The 26,296-nt window shown below is 39.9% G+C and overlaps 1 protein-coding gene across 4 annotated transcripts in view; it reads right to left on the minus strand.

Moving 5' to 3' along the window:
- TASP1 (taspase 1) overlaps nucleotides 1-26,296 on the minus strand; it is a 241,286-nt gene that overhangs the window by 124,740 nt on the left and 90,250 nt on the right. For 3 of the 4 annotated variants that reach the window (XM_081257714.1, XM_081257713.1, XM_081257712.1), the window contains 2 exons: nucleotides 14,845-14,964; nucleotides 9,585-9,663 (listed from right to left, as the gene is read on the minus strand). In XM_081257714.1, coding sequence (XP_081113840.1) covers nucleotides 9,585-9,663; nucleotides 14,845-14,964 — 199 coding nt within the window. The remainder of the gene's footprint in view (nucleotides 1-9,584; nucleotides 9,664-14,844; nucleotides 14,965-26,296) is intronic. The other variant, XR_014017692.1, reaches the window with a different exon arrangement.

Consider the following 26,296-nt stretch of genomic DNA (forward strand, 5'->3'; position numbering starts at 1 on the left):
ATCTCCCTCCTCAAAAGGGTTCCCACTTCATACAAAAGAAAATTTAAATACTTAGTCAAGGCCATCCAGAGAGCACCCAATAAGACCTCAAGTTAAGATCCGCACACTTTGCACTCACCCCTCTTCTTCAGGGATCCTCTGTTCTCATCAGAACACACTGCTCTCAACCCTGCACTTACCTTCCTCTCAGCCCTGACTCATCTGGGCTGGACCTAATGCACTCTACCTGTTATGGATTGATTGTTGTGCCCCCCGGCAAATCCCTATGTTGAAGCCCTAACCCCCAAGGTGATGGTGTCTTTGGGGTGGTAATTAGGGTTATATGAGGTCATGAGGGTGCCCCCCCCACCCACGATGGGATTAGTGTCCTTGTAAGAACAGGAAGAGAGACCAGAGCTTGCACCCTCTTGTGCTCCCTCTCTCCCTCCCTCCCTCTGTGTCTGTGTGTCTCTCCCCCTCTCTCTCTTTCTCTCTCTGTCTCCCCCTCACTCTCTCCCCACCATGTGATGACACAGCAAGAAGCTGGCCAGCTGCAAGCCAGGAGGAAAACTCTCACCAGGAACTGAATCTGCTGGCCCACGATCTTGGACTTCCCAGCCTCTAGAACTTTGAGAAATAAATGTCTGTTGTTTAAGCCACACAGTCTATGGTATTTTGTTATAGCTGCCTGAGCTGACTAAGACACCAGCCCAATGTATTTATTTGTTCATATTCATTCACATCAGTTCATTCAACAAACATCAGAGGCTCTATCTGATGAGCACCATTCACACATCAGTGAGGAAAGCTGAGGAAAATCCCAATCCTCATGCAATTTTATAGTAGAGTGGGGTAGAAAACAAAGATAAAATGAACAGACAAAAGATATAAATTGTTAGACATGATACATTCTGTGGGAAAAAATAAAATATGGGAGGGGGATAGGGAATGTTGGCTGAGGGAAGAGTTACATGTTTAAGATGGGGTGCTCAAGGAAGATCTCAGTGAGAAGGTGAATTATCTGAATCAAGAGCTGACGAGGTGGGGGCAGGGGCATAAGATATGAAGGGTAGAGAGTTAAAGGGAAAGGAGGGACTCAGGCAAAGGCCCTAAGGTGGGAGTGTGCCTGGCATGCCTGAAGCATAGCAAAGCAGGTGAATGAGCAGGGGAAGAAAAGCAAGAGCTGCAGCCTGAGGGGAAGGGGGGCAGCACCCTGTATAAGGCCTTGCAGGCCCTGAGTAAGGGCTTCGGCTCTTCTGAGTAAGATGGGACACGTTGGACAGTTCAAAGAGGAGGTATGACACATGATTTGAGTTAGGTTTGAACATATTCCTTCAAGAGTTGTTGAAGGGCTTCCCTGGTGGTGCAGTGGTTGAGAGTCCGCCTGCTGATGCAGGGGACACGGGTTCGTGCCCCGGTCCGGGAAGATCCCACATGCCGTGGAGCGGCTGGGCCCGTGAGCCATGGCCGCTGAGCCTGCGCGTCCAGAGCCTGTGCTCCGTGGCGGGAAAAGCCACAGCAGTGAGAGGCCCACGTACCACAAAAAAAAAAAAAAAAAAAAAAAAAAAAAAAATTGTTGAGAACTGAATAAAAGGGAAAAGGAGCAGAAAACAAGGGACTAGCTGTGGGGCTCCTGCAATAACCCAGATTAGAGATGCAGCACATTGAATCTGCCGATAGCAGTGAATGTGCTAAGAAGTCATTGGATTTTAAATATCTTTAGAGAGGAGAGTAGACAGGGTTTGTTGCTGGAGTGGATTGGGTGAGATATAAAAGAAAACAGGGTCAAGCATGACTCTAAGATTTTGGCCTGAACCAATGGGAGGCTAGAGGTGCCATTTGCTGTGTGAAGAATCAGGTGGGGACAGAGAGGGCAATATCTTGCCTATTACATATACAGGTGGGGGCTTTGAACAAGCAGTTAAAAAACTGAGTTCTGGGGAGAGGCCCAGGGTGGAGATTAAAATGTGGGTGTCAGCATATATATGGTACTTAGTCATTCCACTGGATGAGAACACCAAGGCAGTGGGTATTCAAAGACAAAGAAAAGGTCAAGGACTAGGCCTCAGGGTACTCCAACACGGAAAGGTCAAGAAGATGAGAAAATTAACAAAGGAGACTGAGAAGCAGCAGCCAGTGAGGCAGGAAGAAGACCAGTTGAGTTTGATCAAAAATAGTATTTCTGGGGAAGCAAGTCATTCAAGCAACTGTGTCAAATGCTGCTTACAGGACTAAGGGATGACACTGGTTTTTGGAGGTGACTGTTAATCTTGACAAGAGCACGTCAGTAGAGTGGTGGAGGAGGACGCCTGACTAAAGTATATTTAAGAGTCAATGAGTGGAAAGAACTAAGAAAAATAATAGACCTCGAGTACAGAGAGCTCCTTGAAGAGTCACCTTGAAAGTTGCTGAAAAAACAGGGAAGAGAAGGGCCTCTCTCCCATAGAGCTGTGGAAGGTCTCTTTTCTCCTCAGCCAGGACTGGAGGCCAAGATCACCCTTTGAGGATCGTTGTCAGGGCTGCCACAAGCGGGGCAGCCTTGTTTTCCTACCTCAGACACGTGAAAAAAAAAAAAAAAAAACAGGGAAGAGAGTGTTGGAAGGGAAGCCAAACCCCTAGGTGACCTGCACCCAGGGTCCAGAGTAGAACAGGGCTCTAATTCATGATAATCAAGAGACTAAACCACCAAGAGCGCTTGTGACATACAGAGAGTACTAAGGAGAAATAATGGATACTCTTACAAAGGAAGCAGAAGCACAGATTCCTGCCTGCCTCCCCATCCCATCTGGGCCCCCAGACAGCAGTGACCACAGGGCACATGTCAATGTCCCAGCAGTGGTGTCCCACTGGCTCTTGTGTCATGTGACTCGCAAGGAAGGCTGCCTTGTGCCATCCTGACAAAGGAACCTGGGAAGGAGCTTTGCAGCACAGACTCGTTAGACAATCTCCCACAGAGGGGCAGAGGAAGACCTGTGTCTGCCTGTTAGGTGGAAGAATCAAGAAGGGGTGACTTACCTCCCAGCCCTTGAGGAGGAGACTCCAATCACTGGCTCAGAAATATCAAAGCAAGAGCCTGGCCTCATTCTTTGCATTTTTTATCCCATCCACCTTTGAAGCTACTCTTAGCAAGCCGTGGCCACACCCTCACTACCCTCTGATTTCTGGATCAGCCAAGACCTGGAAAATCAAAGAACCTAGAAAATCAGAAATCACTGGGTCTCCTATTGGGTAGCAGACCTTTCTCCATGCAGAAGCCTATGTCTTCTGATCTCTAGTCAGCTGCCATAAAACCCCTGGACTTAACTGTTTCTCTTTAAGAAAAAAACCAGACTGCACAGACAAGTAACAGAAGACCAATGCTAAAGTCAGCCAGAGCATAAACTTAATCTCTTGCTTGTTCCTCCTTCTGATCTTCTGATCCTCAAACCGCTCTTCCTTTCCATAGCCAGAGAAAGACCACAGATGTATCTTACATTACACATCTGATGTGTTACTGAAAAATTATGTGTGAATCTGATTTTGTCAAATTAAATCAAATTTTAAAATGCTATTTAAAGAAATTCCATGATGAATAATATTTTTGAAAAGACAAGAATTCCTCTAGAAGAGAGAAGAATCACATACACATTTCTTTTTTTTCTCATTGAAATATATTTGACATATAACATTGTGTAAATCTAAGGTGTACAACATGTTAACCTGATACATTTATTTACTGTAATATGATTGCCATTGTGTGGTAATTAGCACTTCCACCACGTTATATAACTATTCTTTCTTTTTAATGGTTGGAATAACTATGCTCCAGTCTCTTAGCAAGTTTGATGGTTATAATAAAATATTGCCCATGCATATACATTTTTAAATTTTAATTTGTCTATTAAGCATTTACTAAGTGCAAAGCCCTGTGCCAGGCACTCAGGAAACATAGATATACCCACAAGCCCCCTTTTCTTTTTTTTTTAAATTAATTAATGTATTTATTTTTGGCTGCATTGGGTCTTCGTTGCGGTGTACGGGTTTCTCATTGCGGTGGCTTCTCTTGTTGCGGAGCACGGGCCCTAGGTGCTTGGGCTTCAGTAGTTGTGGCACACGGGCTCAACAGCTGTGGCTCTCGGGCTCTAGAGCGCAGGCTCAGTAGTTGTGGCGCACAGGCTTAGTTGCTCCACGGCATGTGGGATCTTCCCAGACCAGAGCTCGAACCCGTGTCCCCTGCATTGGCAGGCGGATTCTTAACCACTGCGCCACCAGGGAAGTCCCACAAGCCCCCTTTTCTCAAGAGCTTATGTCACCACTTAAAGAAAGCTTGAAACTAATTATTTATTTTCACAAAAAAGCTGAGAATAAGAAAAGCACACTTTTCTTCACATTTTAAATTTTTGAAAATCGGGAAGTGCACTGTAATTGATGGCATCCTCCCATGGCTGTCCTCTAGCGTGCAGCTGTGACACAGCCACCGCTGCCTCTAGAGGTCAGCTGTTCCCATTTGTTGACCCTTCGGTTGAGGTGTGTGCCATATTGGAACTACGTGTTTTGAGTGTAATTGCCATTTATAATGTCTTCAAAATGATTATGGTATGATACACGATTCAAACCAAAAGTGACTGTATACACAGGAAGGCATGGAAATAGCAAAGGGGCATGACATTGTTACCAGGGAAGCAAATATTTCTCGTTGGAAGAATACCCCCAATTCTATAGTTTCTTGTAAAGCAACAGCCACGTGTTAAGTGAGGAGAAAGCCGTGTGTCATAATATAACTGGCAGTCTATTTTTCCCCCTAGAGTATGTGTCTTACATTGGTATATTTTATTCTTGGATGTTACAGTAAACGTACAGGCAACAAAAGCAAAAATAGACAAGTGGGACTACATCAAACTAAAGAGCTTCAACATAGTAAAGGAAATAAGCAATAAAATGAAAAGGACATTTATGGAATGGGAGAAAATATTTATAAACCATACTTCTGAAAAGGGGTTAATATCTAAAATAGATAAGGAACTCCTACAACTCAATAGCAAAAAAAACAATATTAGAACATGGGCAAAGGACTTGAATAGACATTTCTCCAAAGAAGACATACAAACGGCCAACAGGTGCATGAAAAATGTGTTTAACATCATTAGTCATTAGGGAAGTGCAACTTAAAACCACAAGATATCACCACACATCTGTCAAAATGGCTATTATCAAAAAGACAAGAGATAGTCACTATGGAGAACAATATGGAGGTTCCTTAACAAACTAAAACTAGAACTACCATTCAACCCAGCAATCCCACTACTGGGCATATACCCTGTGAAAACCATAATTCAAAAAGAGTCACGTACCACAATGTTCACTGCAGCTCTATTTACAATAGTCAGGACATGGAAGCAACCTAAGTGTCCATCGACAGATGAATGGATAAAGAAGATGTGGCACATATATACAATGGAATATTACTCAGCCATAAAAAGAAAGGAAATTGAGTTATTTGTAGTGAGGTGGATGGACCTAGAGTCTGTCCTACAGAGTGAAGTCAGAAAGAGAAAAACAAATACCATATGCTAACACATATAGATGGAATCTAAAAAAAAAAAAAAAGGCTATGAAAAACCTAGGGGCAGGACAGGAATAATGACGCAGACGTAGAGAATGGACTTGAGGACTTGAGGAGGGGGAAGAGTAAGCTGGGACAAAGTGAGAGAGTGGCATGGACTAATACACACTACCAAATGTAAAATAGATAGTGGGAAGCAGCCACATAGCACAGGGAGATCAACTCTGTGCTCTGTGACCACCTAGAGGGGTGGGATAGAGAGAGTGGGAGGGAGACGGAGGAGGGAGGAGATATGGGGATATATGTATACGTATAGCTGATTCACTGTGTTATAAAGCAGAAACTAACACACCATTGTAAAACAATTATACTCCAACAAAGATGTTTAAAAAAAACAAAAGACAAGAGATAAATGTTGGTGAGGATATGGAGATATCTGAACCTGCATACACAGGTGGTAGGAATGTAAAATGGTTCAGTTACTATGGAAAACAGTATGAAGGTTCCTCAAAAAACAAAAATTGAACTACCTTATGATCCAGCAATTCCACTTCTGGGTATTTATCAAAAAGAATTGAAATCAGGATCTCAAAGAGGTACCTGCACTCCCATGTTCATTGCATCATTATTCACAATAGCCAAGATATGAAAACAACCTAAATGTCCTTGACAGATGAGCAAGAAAAGAAAATGTGGTATACCCATATAACGGAATATTATTCGGCCTTTGAAAGGAAGGAAATCCTACCGTATATGACAACATGGATGAACCCAGAAGACATTATGCTCTGTGAAACAGGCCAGTCACAGAAGGACAGACACTGCACAGCTGCACTTATATGAGGCACCTAAAACAGTCAGACTCGTAGAAGCAGAGGGTAATGGTGACTGCCAGGAGTTAGTGAAGGGAGAAATGGGGAGGTGCTATTCAAAATTCATAAGGTTTCAGTTGTGTAAGATGAGTAAGTTCTAGAGATCCATACATCAGCTCATTAAATCCTCATAAATATTAAGATAGATACTATTCCTGTGGTACAAATAACTCCTTGCCAGGATGTCTCAGCCAGTGAGTGGAAGAGTCTGAACAAGAACCTCCCTAGCTCGGCAAATTTCCAAGATGCCGGAACATTAGTCAGAGTTTGCAAGGTCAGCTCCTGCCCCGCTACACTCTTCCCCACTCTCCACTCATTCCTCCCTGCCGTGATGAGAACAAGATGCTGGAGTTTATCCCACAGGCTAATGACCACATCGCCTGTCTGGCCTTAGGAGAGCCCTACGCTGACCATAACTATCTATCTTCCCTCTGTCTTTCAATTATCACCTTCCAAGAACTATGAACCTAAAATGTAGGCCAGGTCTCTGGATTTTCTGCAACAGCCTAAGGCACAAGTCTTTTTAATTTTGACCAAACAGTTGCAAAATTCTGTGCTCCACCTTTCTTCTGACTTGGTCACCCAACTCTGCCATGTGTTCCCATCGTCAACCTCATAGCAACAGCCCCAGGAGAAACAAGGGCGAAGCAATCACACAAAGCCCCACAGATGGAAGGAACTGGAGACTTGCTGTATTATCCTCAGGTTCTGTAGGCTGATGATGGTTAGTTCTTAAACTTAAGAAGGATATAACATGATGAGCTGGGCATCCAAGCTAAAAAGCTACGCTAGATATCATAAACTGGAAACCTAAAGTTATCTTTAGTCATATAAAACTACCTTCAGTGGATACAAGATGGGCAAAGAAGGAAATATTCAAGGGGAAGGGAGAAAGACCTTAATTTTACAATTTGAACTTTACCCACCCACTGGGTAAAATTCTACTTCACAGAATCAAATCTATAAAGACTTATGTGCTCTTATTCCACATCATCAAATTTAAAAAAGGGAGGTAGACAATCCCAAGGAGATTGAATTTCTTTTCCAAAGTGACACAGTGAGACAGGCACTCAGGATTCCAGCTTCAAGTAGAATTCAGGTCTCCTAACATTTAAATAGCAACTAACCAACTCATGAACCACATACTGACCAAAAATAAAGTCAACACAACACATGGTACCAACTGATATTTCTTTAGGAAAATAAAAATGGAACAATGAATTACCTATTTTAGACTTTGGTTTGTTCAAATACCACAATTTTCCATAGACATGGGCCATACTTCATTATGCACAAGCTAATTCCTAAGTATTATGTGTAAAGATTTTCATGTGCCAGCAATATTAAATTAAAATTTAACTCATATTACTACATTATGCTCGTTTCTTCAAAATGGAGAGACTGAAAAACAATTTTTTGTCTATTATATTAGTATGGTTTAGATTCAACATTAATTTGTGTTTGGACTTCACCTGAGTGGCTCAAAATCAAATTTTTCCACCAATGCAAATAATGGATCTGAGTCAGAGGCTGCTACAACAGGTGGGCAGGAGCTTGGGTGTCTGAAATAACAGGGTCAGGTCAGTAGAAATGGAAAGAAGCTATAAATATGAGAATGGTACCAAGATTTCAAGTCCGACCAAACAGGATAGTGATGGCAATAAAAGAGAAAAAGATACAGGAGAAAGATGGCCAAGGCGTGGGAATAAGGAACAAGGTGTTCAGTTGGGCTGCTGAATCTCATGTGCACACATGACACCCACAGGGACGTATCCAACGGGAAGGCAGAAAGAACTCAGGTGGACTTCAAGTGAAAAGTCCAGAGTAGAGATAGACGTGGAAGCCAATACATTAAAAGGTAACTGCTGAAATCATGAGAACAACAGCAATAATACCAGATCACCGAGAGGAAGCACACGGTGAGATGAAGAAAAGCCGGCAGAGGCCCACACTGGGGTCGTTAGGAATGGGAAGCGTCCGTGTGACGAAGGACAAGATGGAGCAGGTCAGGGAAGCAGGACAAACCAAGAGAGGTTCAGGATCTACTCTAGAGCTGGAAAGAAAAGAGTGACCTGTGCCAGAGACCACAGAGAGGCAAGAGTGAGTGGGAGAGGAGGGCTCTTGGATTGGGTGGGTGGTCAGTGTCGTCGGACAGAAAACAATGTGGCAAGAAACTGAAGAGAGAAAGGAAGGAAAGGCAGCCATGTCTACTGGCCTCCTGATAAAGCCTGAGGACGTCGGGGAGAAAGGCCTAGGACTGTAATTTGACAGGCCTAGGACTGTAACTTAAGAGACAGCACAGCAAAGGGGATGAACCAATATTATTATGTCAACCATGCATATCAACTACATGAAGAGCTTCAAGTACATCTGCCAAAAGCATATGAAAACCTGGGTCTAGACAACAACCATTCTGCCCATTAAAATCCACTCCCCACTAATATATATAAAATAGATAATTAATGAGGACCTACTGTATAGCACAGGGAACTCCACTCACTACTCTGTAATGGCCTATATGGGAAAAGGATCTAAAAAAGAGTGGGTATACGTATACATATAACTGATTCACTTTGCTGTACACCTGAAAATAAGACAACATTATAAATCAACTATACTCTAATAAAATTTTTTTAAAAAATCCACTCCCCCAAACATACACTCACTCTCTCTCTCTCTCTCTCACGCACACACACACACACACACACACACACACTTCTAAATGAAAATGACTCTTCTGATACAAATACAAAAAAAGGACCTACATTTTATCAAAAGTGTAGATGCCATAAACTACACAGTTTGAAATACACCTTGTAAGTTTTGTCAACATTTTACTCAAGAAATGACCTCTTAGTTTTTGAAATGCCTTGCTACTTTTATATCATTTTGACCTGAATTTGGTACTATCATGAGTCATTAGAGAAAAAAAAATCCATTAAAAATACAACTAAATTTTAGTTAACTCCAAAGTTTTATTGAAAATGTTAGCAAAGCCTTTATACTGTGATACTTACATTGTGAAACAATTCTCAAAAGCTCCCAAATATCAAAGATTTTTCAGGCATCAATGTTCTTATCCATGTGACATCTTAGCACATGCTTTGTGTTTACATAAAAATATGGTTTTCAATCATTAAATGACCTACAAGGTTGAAGTTATGAAAAATGGTCATGAAAGCAGCAAATACCTGAGGTACTCACAGCTGTGGAGTAGGGATTATGAGCTCCAGTATTTTCAGCCCAGCAGCCACATCCATAAAGAGCAGCCTGGGGGGAAAAATAGATAAATACAATATTTTAAGATTATTATATGTAATTACTAGCTTTCAACAGAAGACAGAAATCATACCCATCTAATAAAGCCTCATCTAATAATGATGTATAGCAAATGAGCGATAACCAGAGGTTGTATAAGACCCACCCAAACAATGGTTCTAACATTAACAAAACTATATTTTCAGCTATGTACTAATCTAAAATTTTTCAGAAAATAGCAAAAGAAAGTTTCTTAGTCTCATCAACAGTAATTTTTTCCTTCCCTGAAAAATCTTCCCTCTATTGTAGTTTGTCAGGTGTTGCTCTTCTGGCCCCTTGAAATCACTGTGGTTGCCTTAAAATAACACTTGTCAAACTAGGTGTGTGTCAGATTTCTTGGGGAGCATGATGATAGGAACCTTGGTTCCCAGATATCCTGATGGTCTGGAGGTTGGCCCAGGAGTCAGCATCATTAACCTAGGCCTAGGAGCCCGGAACGTGGGTGGTCCTCCTGCCACGCTCTAGCAAACGCTGCTTTAGGTTTTAGTGCCTTTTCCCTGCCTCCTTCGGGGTGGCACACCGGGAACTGCAAACAGGTATGCACCGAAGGGCTCAGTATCTGCTCACCACTGTGCTAGATTCTGCCAGATAGAAAGAAAGGAGACAAAAAGGCCTGTTCAAGCTAATTGCTTTGTGAGGTGGTGGAATAAATTTATGTCTGAAACCACCAGGAACACAATAAGCTGCTGTGGTTTTATAAAAGTGTGTGACAATCATTCCTATTTTGTTTCCAACAGTGCCACCGAGAACGTCTGGATTCACCTCTTCAACATTCACAATGATTTTCTCTGCCTTTGGAAGGGGAATCACAACTGATAACTGTTCCATTCCTTAGAAGCAGAATTAGAAAAACCCTTAGATAGCTATTACAGAGAAATACAAGGTGGCATGGTCAAGAATGTTCATTATCACCTGTTCAATAAGAATGAAATACTGAAAACAACATACATTCAATCAGTACAGAAATGGCTAAATAAACATTGGCATAGCAATATGTGGAGTTTGTTTCAAACATTAGAAAAAAGGATTACGTTTCTTTAAAAAGATTTTTAAGAACTATTACAGAAGAATCTCTGAAACCTATTGAGTTAAAAAAAACCAGCAAACTACAAGACATTCAGTATTCTCTGTGATTGATGAAGGCAAAAGATACTCCCATAAAATAGTACAGTTATATTCTAGAAACTCACTTGTGAGGACTGGAAGAAGAAGCTTAGACTGAGAATGGTGACCAGACAGACTTCAGCTTTCTATGATATTTTATTCTTTTTTACAAGGACTTCAGAACTAATTTGCTCTAATATTCTACCCAGAACAAGGATTTTCGTGAAATATCCCAGGCACTTCTGATACTGAGAACCTCACCACCTCATGTGGGAACATATACCCCTTCTGGACACTTTCCATTGGTGGAAAGTTCTTCCTTAACTTCCACCCACCAATCCTAGGTCTACTCTCTGGAAATACTTTAACCTTCCCCTAAAGTTCTCCAAAGTTTTGAAAACATCTATTCTAATGCCCTATTTCTCTTTTCTCTCTCAAAGAATTTGTGAACTGCTCCCCAAGACACTGAGATGCACACACCCACCCCACTTCCCTAATGACCCTCCTTGAGAAATGATCCAGAGTCCAGGATAATTGGAGATGAAGTCTGACCATGTTCGTGTGATCCACAGTTGCCATCCCCCACTGTCAATGACAATACCCCTCTTAAAAGTAGAACCAAGAACTGAACACAACACCCCTGATATGGAAGACATATTGAAAACACCATGCTTCTAAAACACACAAGACAGCTGGGTGAGAGTGGCAACTAAAAGCTCTATGGAATTAATTCAACATATGGATTTCAGAATAAAATTGCAGACTTGTGGGATAAGCCATTCCACTGGTACTACCTAGGCTGGGTGTTGGGTCAGCCGAAGCCTCACAGAGCATGTGACCTCGGTGGAAGGGCTCATTCTTCCTTCACTGGAAACCCTGCATCTTAGCCCATTGCCCTTTCCATTTCCCACAATTATCTTGACCAGGAGTCTGCATCTAAAAAATAGTAAATATGGCCAAGAGGACACCCCTGAGAAGCCCAGTGGAGGCCATGAAAAGGAAGCTTATTCTTACTCTTGTTTCTCCTCTCTATGCACATTTCCTTTATGCTATCTCTCCTCAATTTCATGACCTAAAGTTGTCTTCCTTCTTAACCTTGTGAAATTGGTTGCACTGAGACAGTGATGGCTAAGATAAAAGAAAGAATCAGAGACTGTCCGTCTCTTATCCACTCCTTTGGATAAAACATAACAACCTTAAGCAGATCTTTAAAAACAAGAGCAACAGCAAAAGGCTTCCTTCTTTTTAGTAGTAAAATTTTATCAAAGCTATTATCATGCAGTAAAAGTAGGTCATACAAATGATGATATTATTATAATTTAATCTTCTCTGGGTCTTCGTTTCCTCTTTTTTAAAATGAGGGTAATAAAAACACCCACCTCGGGGGCTTCCCTGGTGGCGCAGTGGTTGAAAGTCTGCCTGCCAATGCAGGGGACACAGGTTGGTGCCCCGGTCCGGGAGGATCCCACATGCCGCAGAGCGGCTGGGCCTGTGCTCCGCAACAGGAGAGGCCACAACAGTGAGAGTCCCACGTACCGCAAAAACAAAAAACAAAAAACAAAAAACACCCACCTCACAGTCTTGTAGGATCATGGGAACTTAACACACTTGCTGCACAGAGCCAGTGATTAATAAACAGCAGCTGCAGCTGTTATTAGGAGGCACTATGATAAGCAATTGAAATGCATTATGTCATTTAACCTTCTAGAACTTTGTAAGGTAGCTATTTATCCCCATTTTATAGTTGTGGAAAGTAGAACTTAACGGCATTGAGTAACTTGTCCATGGGGAGGGGACTGGTAAACGGGGGGGGGTGGGGTGGGGTGGGGTCAGAATAAAGTTTTACCTAAATCCCAAATCCACACTCTTAGCCCCTTAACTCAACTGCCTGTTTGTGTGTGGGTAGGGTGAGGGTTAGGAGACAGTAGAACATGACAATAATTCCTCTCTCGTGTCCCGTTTGTAAGTTCTAACCACTAAGATAAGCTGAGGAAGCAAACAAGTTCTAATTCAAATTGCCACTTCAGCAGCTGGGTAATACGGGTGATATGCTAAAATTTTTAAAGAGTTACTTGTGCATTTAAAATGTATGTAAGAATAGCTAGTTTCAGCACATTTTTAAAAAATAATTAATCTTTGCTTTTTTAAATAGTTTGCTTGAGTATTTTGTTTCATGTCCTGATCCTCAAGAAGAACGGCTCTTTACCTCCCATCTGATGCTTGCATATTTCTAGGCTTATTGCTTCTCCTCTATCTGAGCAATATAACACGATTAAGCAACTGTGTTTTCCTGTAAGCACCTTTCTTTACTCCTCCACACCCTTTCCTGATCTATCAGCTCTCACAAACGAAGCACTCATAAACTAGACAAGTGGGGCAAATCAATATGCAAGGTTTTTTTTTTAACTGAGGTACAATTGACACACATTATATTAGCTTCAGGTGTACAAAATAATCATTCAATATTTGTATGTATTGCAAAATGATCACCACAATTAGTCTAATTAACATCCATCATCATACACAGTTACAGAATTGTTTTTCTTGTAAGACCTACTCTCTTAGCAACTTTCAAATGTGTACGTGTTAAGTTTTACAGTATTTCTTTTTCCATGGCAACCCCACGTGCAGGGTTCGGTGTAATATCCTGCTAACTTAGTCCAGCACTATCCTTGGTTCTGTTGTTGCTATTTTGCTAACGAAAACAAACAAAAACCAGTAAGAAAGTCATGGGAATTGCAATGCAATGAAGGCGCCTCTGCTGGCTTTTCTCTCTCTTTCTCCACCGAGGCATCCAGATCTGATATGCCAAGCTTGGTTTTCTTATTCCAAACTTGACAAATACACAGGGCTTTATAATGTGGAAAAATACCATGACCAGACAAAGGCTTTTTATACTGAGTTCAAAGCATTTCCATATGTTGAGTAATCATTCCTCATAAATCCCCTTGTATGGTAGGCAAAGAGTAGCACAAAATTAATTATTCTTCCCTTCCCCTTCCCACCATAGGACTGTGAGTGGCTTGTCCACAATAAAGGGCAGATCGGGGAACATCACTTGGGGCTTTGCAAAGATGTCCTCCACGAAGCCGATCACTCTGCTCCAAGCACTAGCTAACCACCGTGTCCAAAGCAACTGTGACACTGACTCTTCTTCAAACATGAGAGACAAAGCACACAGAGCATGCCAAGAGGTGCTACAGATGCAACACGAGATCCAAGCACTGAGCTTAAGCACACCCTGTGCAACAACTTTAACAGATTCTGTGAGGGTGTCCAATTCACTTGTTCACTCAACGAATATTTATTAAGGCTGTAAGTAATGTGCCAAATTGGTTTATTCTCAGAAAGGTTATTAGATCAAATGGATTGTTAAATTTCATTCTCAGTTGGGTACTAAAGGCTGGATAGAGATGGGGAGTCAGGGGTGAAGAAGATGTACAAGTGAACAGGGAATAAGCCAGTTACACATAAATTATACCCTTCTATCTCGATTTCTCAAGTGGTATCATGTGTTGGTGACTTGGACTACTAGTCAGTCTATAAAATAGCTGAAATGCTTAATCAGAGGAGGGATTAGAGGGTCAAAACATTACTGTTCCTTGAATGGAGGAAATACAAAATGTAACTCTAAAACTGTTTTTCTACCTGGAAAGCAAGCAGCCATATAGTCAGGTGCTGGATCCTAAAGAGAATGACATTTACAAAGAAAGAAAATGGAAATGGATGCACATTTATTAAATGTCTGATAAATGCCCAGGCCAGTAGCTAGCCTGCTGAAAAAGTAGTCAAACATAGGATTACCAACTGTAAAGATCAGCAAGAACCCTATTACTGTGAGATACGTTTAAATTTTTGAAAGAATCCTCAACAGGTATTTGATGATTTATACTACATAAGTGCTAAGAACAATAATCATTTGTTTTTTCTAAAGAAAAAAAAATATCTCCACTGGTTCAAAAACTTGTGGGCTAGAAAATTCCATGTTTCGACTTGGAAAGCTAGTTTAAAAACCCCAGAATCACTTACCTGCCCCACTCTCCCTGGATGTTTCAAGGCCAAGCCTCCACTGGAGACGGCGGCAGCCACGTTCCCTTCATGGTCCACAACCACAGCGCCCACCGTGTCCAAAGTGCCCGAGTCATTCTCCTGCAGAGCAAAAGTGGCCGGAGCGTTGGCTAAGCACGGTGTGTGACAATGATGTGACCACACAGCACTTGTCAGGACAATCATGACGTAACAAAATCTGAGCTAATCCTTAACCGGAACCATTCAGCAATATCCTGAAATTATTTATTATCAAGTTGCCACTTAATCCGGTTCAAGTCAAAACTTATTTTCCACTGTAAGATCCTGAACCAAGGGTGTCTGGTGGCTCTTCTCTAATAATAAGCCTAATGTGCCTTTCTAAGGGAGGAAGAAAAAAACAATTTAATATAAATTACAGTATATCGCCGTGTCTCCTTAATCTCCAGAATTAAGTTCACGATTGAGAATTTATAGAGGAAAAGATCTATGATGTAAGTGAACTAATAAATGTCCTTATTGGTATTTTTTAAATATTATATACAAATTTCTAAAAGTAATATATGCAGCACAATAAATGAAGAGAGTGACATTTCTAGTCTTGGTGTAGACCATGCTACAATTTTCTTTTATAATTCCTTCCTTGTGAGAAACCTAATGGCAAGCTCCCTTCTCTGCTATATTAATAACATGGTTGCCAATCATATGGCAGGAAACTGCACATTCTTGGGAGGCATCTTTGTGTTTCTGTGTCTTGTTCCAGGTGCCACATGCTTAAGGCATTTCACATGTAGTGACCACAAGCATCTGTCTCCTACCTCAAAGATTTCTGGTTCACCTGTGCAAGGCAGACAAACTTTACACTGCTGGATAAAAATCAGAAGTAAAGGAAGTGGGAACAAAGTTTCATGAAAAATTATCTTTTTTATGTATTAAAAAGGAGGGCTACTACAGGTCTTTAGGTTCAGAGCGGTCATGGTGGTATTCTTACACTAGGGCACTGGTGCCCCAGAACCTGAGACCCCTACCCTCACCCTAGCACTCAAGTCCGTATGAAAGAGTCAGGCAGAAGCCCATGTTCACTGAGACCAGTTCTCTGTCCTGTGTGGTTTATGCTCATACTACTTACTGAGCAAGACATCATTTGTGCTGAGGGGGTACCTGCCTGAGTGGTTTTTGAAATACCACGTTAAGGCTGGCCCCAGAAAAGTCAATGGGCTCCCAAGGCCGCCTCAGAAGTTGAAAAACATTGAAGGGAGTTTTGAAATATTGGAAGCAGAATGCAAACAAAAGGTTTTTCCTTAAAGCAAACTGGAAAATGCAGAGGCAGAGTATGCCACAATGAATATTATATTAAGTCTATTAAGAGAAGGTATATCTAGATGTTTGCATTTCTTTGGTTCTTTCTCTAAATTCTAACTCCCCTTAAATACACTGTTCCACTATGACAACACTTACTTTGATACAACAGGTGTAACTGACTGAAATGAGTGCTGTGTCCCTACTCTCCCTTTTAACAGCAGGTGGGGAAGACCAGCCAGTGGATCAACATGGCCATATCCCAGAATATCACACTTCTTCTGGTGGTAGGTTGTCTGACTCTTAAGGATAATTTCCTAACCTGACTGTAAACCTCTGAGGAAAGGTCTGATCCACTGTTTCATTCTACACACAGCAAACATTCAGGACATCCTTATTCTTTAAGACAACCCTCAGAATGGGAGAAAATATTTGCAAACGAAGCAACCGACAAGGGATGATCTCCAAAATATACAAACAGCTCATGCAGCTCAATATCAAAAAGACAACCCAATCAAAAGATCTAAATAGACATTTCTCCAAAGAATACATACAGATGGCCAAAAAGCACATGAGAAGATGCTCAACATCACTAAGTACTAGAGAAATGCGAATCAAAACTACTATGAGGTATCACCTCACATCGGTCAGAATGGCCATCATCAAAAAATCTTCAAACAATACATGCTGGAGAGGGTGTGGAGAAAAGGGAACCCTCCTACACTGTTGGTGGGAATGTAAATTGGTACAGTCACTATGGAGAACAGTATGGAGGTTCCTCATAAACCTAAAAATAGAGCTACCATATGACCCAGCAATCCCACTCCTAGGCATATAGCTGGAGAAAACCAGAATTTGAAAGGATGCATGCACCCCGATATTCACTGCAGCACTATTTACGATAGTCAGTCCATCGACAGAGGAATGGATAAAGAAGATGTGGTACATCTTCTAAATGTCCATCGACAGAGGAATGTATAAAGAAGATGTGGTACATATATACAATGGACTGTTACTCAGCCATAAAAAGGAACCAAATAGTGCCATTTGCAGAGACATGGATAGACCTAGAGACTGTCATACAGAGTGAAGTAAGTCAGAAAGAGTAAAACAAATGTCGTATATTATCGCTTATATGTGAAATCTAGAAAAATGGTACAGATGAACTTATCAGCAAAGCAGAAATAGTCACAGACGTAGACAACAAACTTACGGTTACCAAGGGGGGAAGAAGGGGTGGGACAAATTGGGAGATTGGGATTGACACGTATACACCACTATGAATAAAGTAGATAACTAATGGGAACCTACTGTTTAGCACAGGGAACTCTACTCAATGATCTGTGGTGACCTAAATGGGAAGGAAATCTAAGAAAGAGTGTACATATGTATACATATAACTGATTCACTTTACTGTACAGCAGAAACTAACACAGCATTGTAAAGCAACTATACTCCAATAAAAATTTAAAAAATAAAAATAAAATAAATTTGGAGTGGGCTTCCCTGCTGGCACAGTGGTTGAGACTCTGCCTGCTGATGCAGGGGACACGGGTTCGTGCCCCGGTCCGGGAAGATCCCACATGCTGCAGAGCGGCTGGGCCCGTGAGCCATGGCCGCTGAGCCTGCGGCATCTGGAGCCTGTGCTCCGCAACGGGAGAGGCCACAACAGGGAGAGGCCCACGTACCACAAAAAAAATAAATTAATTTAAAAAAATAAATAAATAAATTTGGAGTAAATAAAGCACATCTGTATCCCTGGTGTAACAAAACCAAGCCCAATAAGTGACGATATATGCCCTGCCATTCTAACATCAGTCTTCCATCTCCTTTTCTCAAGATTCAATTTCGTACAAGGCCAGAGAATTACACTATCTTAGGGAAGATTAACAATAATCAGGTTTACTCAGTTGGTATAGACTAAGTGGAGTCTGTCTTCTTTGGTAGATAAGATGGAACTATCAAAGTAAGAAATGCATTGGACACACTTTATTCCAGAAAAGAGAGATAATCCTAAAGACAAATGTACTTTTAAGATGAACACTTGTTTCATTTTTCTAAGAAATAATTCCTAAATCTTTATATCCTTGCAACCTCAGATAGAGATTGTTTCTTGTTCAGATGCCAAGTCTTATGTCATCTACAGGAGGGCTTCTCAAACTTTAATGTGCATACAAATCAATTGGAGAATCTGTTTAAATGCAGATTATGATGGAGTAATCTAGAATCAGTCAAGACTGTACATCTAAAAACCTCCGAGTAACGCTAATGCTGATGCTACTGCTCCATGGACCCTACTTTGAGAAACAAGGTCTGATAGCATCCCACAAGGTCATTATCAGCCAGATGTCTGCTCTAGTCATTCTAAGACAAATAATTTTATAGGCACAAGTCTGCTGAAGGAGAAACTTAAACCACCTAAGACCAACATTATGTCAGCATAAAAGATTTAAGCTCTATCTTGTTCAACTACCAACTGGCAGCATATCACCACAACCATAACACCATGAACATACTACAAAGTATTTTAAAGTATGATCTTATTAATCTTACTGGTTCTTTTAGAAACAGACAACTCTCATGCAAATAGAGAGGCATTGTAAAATAACTTTCCTCAAAAACAGCAACAACAAAGTCAGGAAAGTGTATTCTTTATTAGTTTTTTTTTTATTAACTGTGACTGCTGATCCTACTCAAACATTCTATAAAGTAGAATTTTAATGAGGGGACACATAACATATACACAATGATATACGTTATCTGTAAAACAATTCTCTTAGCATTTCGATCAGGATATTGTGAACTATAACTCTTATCCCTAACCAAACTACTATAGAAAGACACAAAAGGATTATACGTAGATGGATTTACTGTAACTTGTTTTTCAAAAATGAAAAATCAAATGAAAAATAGAGAATCCTGTTCCAAATTAAGCTAAATATTCCTAATGGCTTGCAACACCTGCAAAAATCAGAATTACTTCATAAATATTCAAGAATTAGTTCATAGATTTCACATACTGAAAAGCAACTTGAAGGATGATGAAATAACATTTAAGCATTTTTATGAAGTGCAGATAAACTGAGTGAAAGACATACACTGGTATTTTGGCTATAATAATTTCACAGAGCTCATTTGTACAAGAATGAAATCTAAGAAAGGCTAAAAAACACACAATGACTGTTATTATATAGAGCTGCTATTATACTCTTACACTCCATAAATACTTAGAAGTACATGCACCACATAGATACACATGGACCTATTGTCCCTGACTGAAACATGCTAGTTGCATTAATTTTTTAGATAAAATTGTGACTAAAAAGCAGTGGCATAAACTATAGTTCCCATCAGAATAAACACATGTCTATAAAGTTGGCATAGAGATTACATGTGTTATGGAAAAGACTGAAATAAAACTTTCTTGAAGTAACCAAGGATCTAGTCATCTCTGTTGGGCTTAATGTCAAAAGTTTTCATTTTTCTTGCTCCAAGTTGGAGATGGCTATTACACAGTTATTGTAAGAATTAAATTAAGTAACACATGTAAACTCATAAATCCATCAGAACAAAATGTAGGTACTTTCCACATGAAAATTAAGCCTCTAACCTGTACTCTGAACTCTGAAACTTGCCAAGAGACACCATCTATCAGTTACTTATCTCATTAACTTGGTCTTTCTTCTGTACAGAATTACTCAAATATCAAATAGCTAAAATATAAGAATAATATCTCAAGTGTAAAAGTGCATCCTGAAACTGATGTATGGTGGGATTATCCTAATACAATAATAATACGTTGCTGTTTTTTTTAAAGATACCAAACCTTCCCAGCACACCTTTGTTAGGCTGAAAGCAACATTATGATTGGCCTGAGCTTCCACTTGAGAAGCACAGCTGACTTAACGCCCTCCGTGACAGCACAGTAACTTCAGCATAAAGCTTTACCACCTTCGAGCATCCTAAAGGTGGAATGATACCTCTGGCTACAAGAGACTTAGATCTGGCTCCAGGTCTATCTCCTAAAACCAGCCCCCTACAGTGGGGCCACTGTGGGCTCAGAGTATATCAGCTGTGTGTGTAAAAGAAGTACAATTTAGCTAGAATTATCTACTTTCATGTGTCTGGCTTGGCTGAAACCAAGGAAAATTTGGATATAAGAATATCCAGTGACCCTTCAGAAAATCACCCTTCTGATGTCCAATACTACAAATGATGTTTCTGTAAGGTATAGTCATAATGTCTATTTTTAAATAATCCTTTATTTTCTTTGCTTAATAAATATGCATTAAAATTTTTGCAGCACTATATAATTAGTGCCAAACATACCTAAAACAGAGAAAAAAATTATATAAAAATCTCTGTTATTAATTCCCTAAATCACTCAACTCTGAAATAAAAATAAATAAAAATAATTCAGCTCAAAATAAAAATAAAGTGTGTTAACAATGCTTTTAAGGGGCTTTAATATATCTGGATTACAGCCTTAATTACAAATTCATATCATAACAAGTTCCAGAGGATTACCCCCAAAATTCCAGACTCTCAAAGGACAATGTTTTCCAACTGGTAGAATTCCTATATAGTGTTCTGGTGGCTAATCTCAGTTTTTTTTTTAATAATCTTACAAATAATGAATTATGGATTTTTTTCTCTTCAAAATGGAACCGTTTGAGAGCCTCAGTGTACATGTTGAGTGAGTACGTGTAAGTGATGGTAGAGACCAGATGAACATACTCATGACTTAGATTATTGAACTTAGATTATGAACATACTCATGACTTAGATTATTATACAGTTGAACAGTAAAAACCACCACAATGATAGCTTTACACAGCTTTAAATCATTCTTATTCATATGTTGTTTAATTAATATTATTTAATTTGAACTCATGATGAACCACTGGTTAAGGATAGCAACCTAAGATATACTGGAGTTGAAATAAAAATTAAGGAATTTAAGAATGATGATAATTCTGACAAGTCCCTTAATATTAACTAGATCATTAAATTGCATCCATTTGATAAAAACACTTATAGAATACATCTCAATGACTTAAAATCAGTTCAAAAATTAATGATGAATATATCTAATTTGGCTTCTTGTTTTTCTGGAATAAGTATTCATCACAATTTTAAAATTCTAAATCAAAAAAAATTTAATTCTAAATTAAATATACACACCTAGCTATGACCCAGCAACTACAGCCCTAAATATTGACCCAAGAGAAAGCAAAATATATACGACAAAAGACTTGTCAAGAATGTTTATAGTACCTTAGTCAAACTGCAAGAGTCAAAACCTGGAAACAACCCAAATGTCTATCAAGAGGGGAATGGGTACACAAACTGTGATACAGGCAACAGTGGAGGACTGCTCAGCAATAAAAAAGAACTAGTGATATGTACAACAATATGGATAATCTTTTAGATGTATGCTGAGTAAAAGAAGCTGGACACAGGAGAGTACATAATATATGATCCCATCCATCTGAAGTTTTAGAACAGGTAAAACTACTCTATGGTGAAAAAGAATCAGAAAAATAGTTGTCTTGGGAAGGAGGCGTAGACCATGAAGGGGTATGAGGAAACTTTCTAGAGTAGTAGCAATGTCATATCTTGTTACATGGTTGTATACACATATCAAAATTCATCAAATTATACACTTAAGATTGTGTGTATGTTGCTGTTTAAGTTTTACCTTAAAAAAAGAAATCAACAGCTGATGTATCTATTTTAAAGTACACAACCAAGAATTCAAAATGTCAGGTCATGAACAAATTTTTCAACTTTTTCCTAATAGTATAATATGGTTATATTTATATAACATTTAATACACATTTGATTGCAATTGTAAGCAAGTGGGGGGGATGGAAAATATGAAAGAGATAGTAAAAAATATGAATGAGAAAAAGTCTACTGTATGCCCAACTGGAAAGAATAGACAGAATAGAGAAGTGAAAATATTTAAAGAGAAAATAGCTCAAATTTCCCCAGAACTGATGAAAAACAAGAATCCAGATCTCTAGGAAGCCAGAGAGAAAGAAAAGGAGCCAGATAGAAAGGAAAGCTCACCACAACAGAATGAAGGCAGAATTCCCAAAGTCCAATGGGAGCCAGAAGGCAGTGGTGTATTTTCAAGGTACTCAGAGGAAAGTAACTATAAACCTAGAAGTGGGTACCTAACAAAATTACCTTTTAGGAACAAAAATAAAATAAATACATTTATAAATAAAAAAATAAAATTTGTTTACCACCAAGAGACCTGCACTTAATGAAATCCTAAAGGACTATTCTATTTAATACTGCAAACTGCCCTCCTTCTAATCCTCCCTACCACATACTCACAGGCATTCCTAATCTTCCTTTCTTGACTCTACTTTATCTTTTCCCCATAACGTGTCATCATCTTCTAAAATATACCACATATTTTCATATTATTTAAACTGCCAATCTCCCCCGAGACTGGAAGCTCAACAAAGGCAGTAATCTTTGTATGTTTTAGGGACTTCCCTGGTGGCCCAGTGGTAAAGAATCCTCCTCCCAATTCAGGGGACATGGGTTCGATCCCTGATTGGGGAACTAAGATCCCACATGCCGCGGAGCAACTGAAACCCAAATGTCACAACTACTGAGCCCACGTGCCGCAATCTACAGAGCCCACACACCCTGGAGCCCACACACCCTGGAGTCCATGCATCACAATTAGAAAGAGAAAACCCGCACACCACAACTAGAGAGAAGCCCGGGCGCCACAACTGGAGAGAAGCCCGCGCCACAGTGAAAGATCCCACATGCCTCAACAAAGACCCTGTGTGCTGCAACAGACCCACCACAGCCAAAAAAAATAAAGAAGATAAAGAAATAAATTGTTTAAATCTTTGTATGTTTTATTCACTAACATATGCTAAGCACCCAGAAAAGTACTTGATACCTCTTAAGCACTCAATAAATACCTGTTGAATGAATGAATGAACAAATGAATGATATACTTTAAGAAGAAGGAAAATAACTGCTGTCATGCGAATGTGTCCTTCCAAAATTTACATGTTGAAATCCTAATCCCCAAGGTGATAGTATTAGGAGGTGGGGCACTGGAAGATGATTAGGTCATGAAGTCAGAGCCCTCATGAATGGGATTATGCATTCTAGAAGAAGCCCAAGAAGCTCCCTTGTCCCTTCTGCCATGTAAGGTTATAGCAAAAAAGATAGCCATCTAGGAAGTGGGTCCTCACCAGACACCAAATCTGCCTACACCTTGACGTTGGACTTCCCAGCCTCCAGAACTGTGATAAATAAATTTCTATTGTTTGTAAGCCATCCGATCTATGGTATTTTGTTATAGCAGTCTGAAAGGACTAAGACAATAATCCAAGAAGGAAAAGGACATTCAGGAATGAAACAAGGAATAGGTAAGCAAATAAAATGGCAAAACTTCATGTAAATCAAAATTAATATTGTCTTTAAAAATAATAACGGTTAGGGACTTCCCTTGTGGTGCAGTGGTTAAGAATCCACCTGCCAGTGCAGGGGACACGTGTTCAAGCCCTGGACCAGGAAGATCCCACATGCCGCAGAGCAACTAAGCCTGTGTGCCACAACTACTGAGCCTCCACTCTAGAGCCCATGAGCCACAACTACTGAGCCCACATGCCACAACTACTGAAGCCCGCGTGCCTAGAGCCCATGCTCCACAACAAGAGAAGCCACCAAAATGAGAAGCCCATGCACCGCAACAAAGAGTAGCCCCCGCTCACCACGGCTAGAGAGAGCCTGTGTGCAGCAACAAAGACCCAACGCAGCCCAAAATAAATAAATTAAAAATAATAATGGTTATTATTAGAAGGTCAAGATTGGGTTTTAAAATCTGGCTATATGTTATTTATCAGAGATACACTTGAAAAATAAGGACATGGAAAAGCTGGAAGTAAGAGGACAGGGAAAACAGAGAGATACCAAGCAGGTACCAATCCAAACAATGTAGCTATATTAACATCAAGAAAATTAAGTTTTAAGACAAAAAGTTAATAGAACTAAAGGGTCTCTATGTGATAAATACTGAAAGTTTAGATACACCAGGGAGATATAGTAATTCTAAATTTGTATGTACCTAAAATAAAAAATAGCCTCAAATGTATGTAAAGCAAAAACAGAGCAACAAGGAGAAATCAGCAAACCATAATACCTCACAATGAGGGTTTGTTGTTTTTTTTTTTTTTTTTTTTTTGTGGTACACGGGCCTCTCACTGTTGTGGCCTCTCCCGTTGAGGAGCACAGGCTCCAGACACACAGGCTCAGAGGCCATGGCTCATGGGCCTAGCCGCTCCGTGGCATGTGGGATCTTCCTGGACCGGGGCACGAACCCGTGTCCCCTGCATCAGCAGGTGGACTCTCAACCACAGCGCCACCAGGGAAGCCCACAATGAGATGTTTTAACACATTTCTCCCAACTATGAATAGGTCAAATGACCAAAATAATAATAATAATCAGTAAGAAATAAAAGATCTGAACAGCATATTAAAAAGCTTAATTAGATAGGCATTCACAGAATTCTGTACCAATTAGAGTGGAGGCATTCTTTTCAAACACAAATAAATATTTACAAAAGTTGACCATACATTAATCCATAAACTAAATCACAACAAATTTCAAGAAACATTTATCAAGGCACAAAAACAGAAATATAGATCAATGGAACAGAATAGAAAGCCCAGAGATAAACGCACGCACATATGGTCACCTTATCTTTGATAAAGGAGGCAAGAATATACAGTGGAGAAAAGACAGACTCTTCAATAAGTGGTGCTGGGAAACCTGGACAGGTACATGTAAAAGTATGAAATTAGAACACTTCCTAACACCATACACAAAAATAAACTCAAAATGGATTAAAGAACTAAATGTAAGCCCAGACACTTATCAAACTCTTAGAGGAAAACATAGGCAGAACACTCTATGACATAAATCACAGCAAGATCCTTTTTGACCCACCTCCTACAGAAATGGAAATAAAAACAAAAATAAACAAATGGGACCTAATGAAACTTCAAAGCTTTTGCACAGCAAAGGAAACCATAAACAAGACCAAAAGACAACCCTCAGAATGGGAGAAAATCTTTGCAAATGAAGCAACTGACAAAGGATTAATCTCCAAAATTTACAAGCAGCTCATACAGCTCAATAACAAAAAACAAACAACCCAATCCAAAAATGGGCAGAAGACCTTAAATAGACATTTCTCCAAAGAAGATATACAGATTGCCAACAAACACATGAAAGAATGCTCAACATCATTAATAATTAGAGAAATGCAAATCAAAACTACAATGAGATTATCATCTCACACCAGTCAGAATGGCCATCATCAAACAATCTAGAAACAATAAATGCTGGAGAGGGTGTGGAGAAAAGGGAACACTCTTGCGCTGTTGGTGGGAATGTAAATTGATACAGCCACTATGGAGAACAGTATGGAGGTTCCTTAAAAAACTACAAATACAACTACCATATGACCCAGCAATCCCACTATTGGGCATATACCCTGAGAAAACCATAATTCAAAAAGAGTCATGTACCAAAATATTCATTGCAGCTCTATTTACAATAGCCAGGACATGGAAGCAACCTAAGTGTCCATCAACAGATGAATGGATAAAGAAGATGTGGCACATATATACAATGGAATATTACTCAGCCATAAAAAGAAACAAAATTGAGTTATTTGTAGTGAGGTGGATGGACCTAGAGTCTGTCCTATAGAGTGAAGTAAGTCAGAAAGATAAATACAAATACCGTATGCTAACACATATATATGGAATCTAAGGGGGAAAAAAAAAAGGTCATGAAGAACCTAGGGGTAAGACGGAAATAAAGACACAGACCTACTAGAACGTGGACTTGAGGATATGGGGATGGGGAAGGGTAAGCTGTGACAAAGTGAGAGAATGGAATGGACATATATACACTACCAAACGTAAAATAGATAGCTACTGGGAAGCAGCCGCATAGCACAGGGAGATCAGCTCGGTGGTTTGTGACCACCTAGAGGGGTGGGATAGGGAGGCTGGGTGGGAGGGAGACGCAAGAGGGAAGAGATATGGGAACATATGTATATGTATAACTGATTCGCTTTGTTGTAAAGCAGAAACTAACACA

This window comes from Mesoplodon bidens, assembly GCF_964165515.1.
Source record: "Mesoplodon bidens genome assembly, chromosome: 15".
In the NCBI taxonomy this organism is placed as follows: Eukaryota; Metazoa; Chordata; class Mammalia; order Artiodactyla; family Ziphiidae; genus Mesoplodon; species Mesoplodon bidens.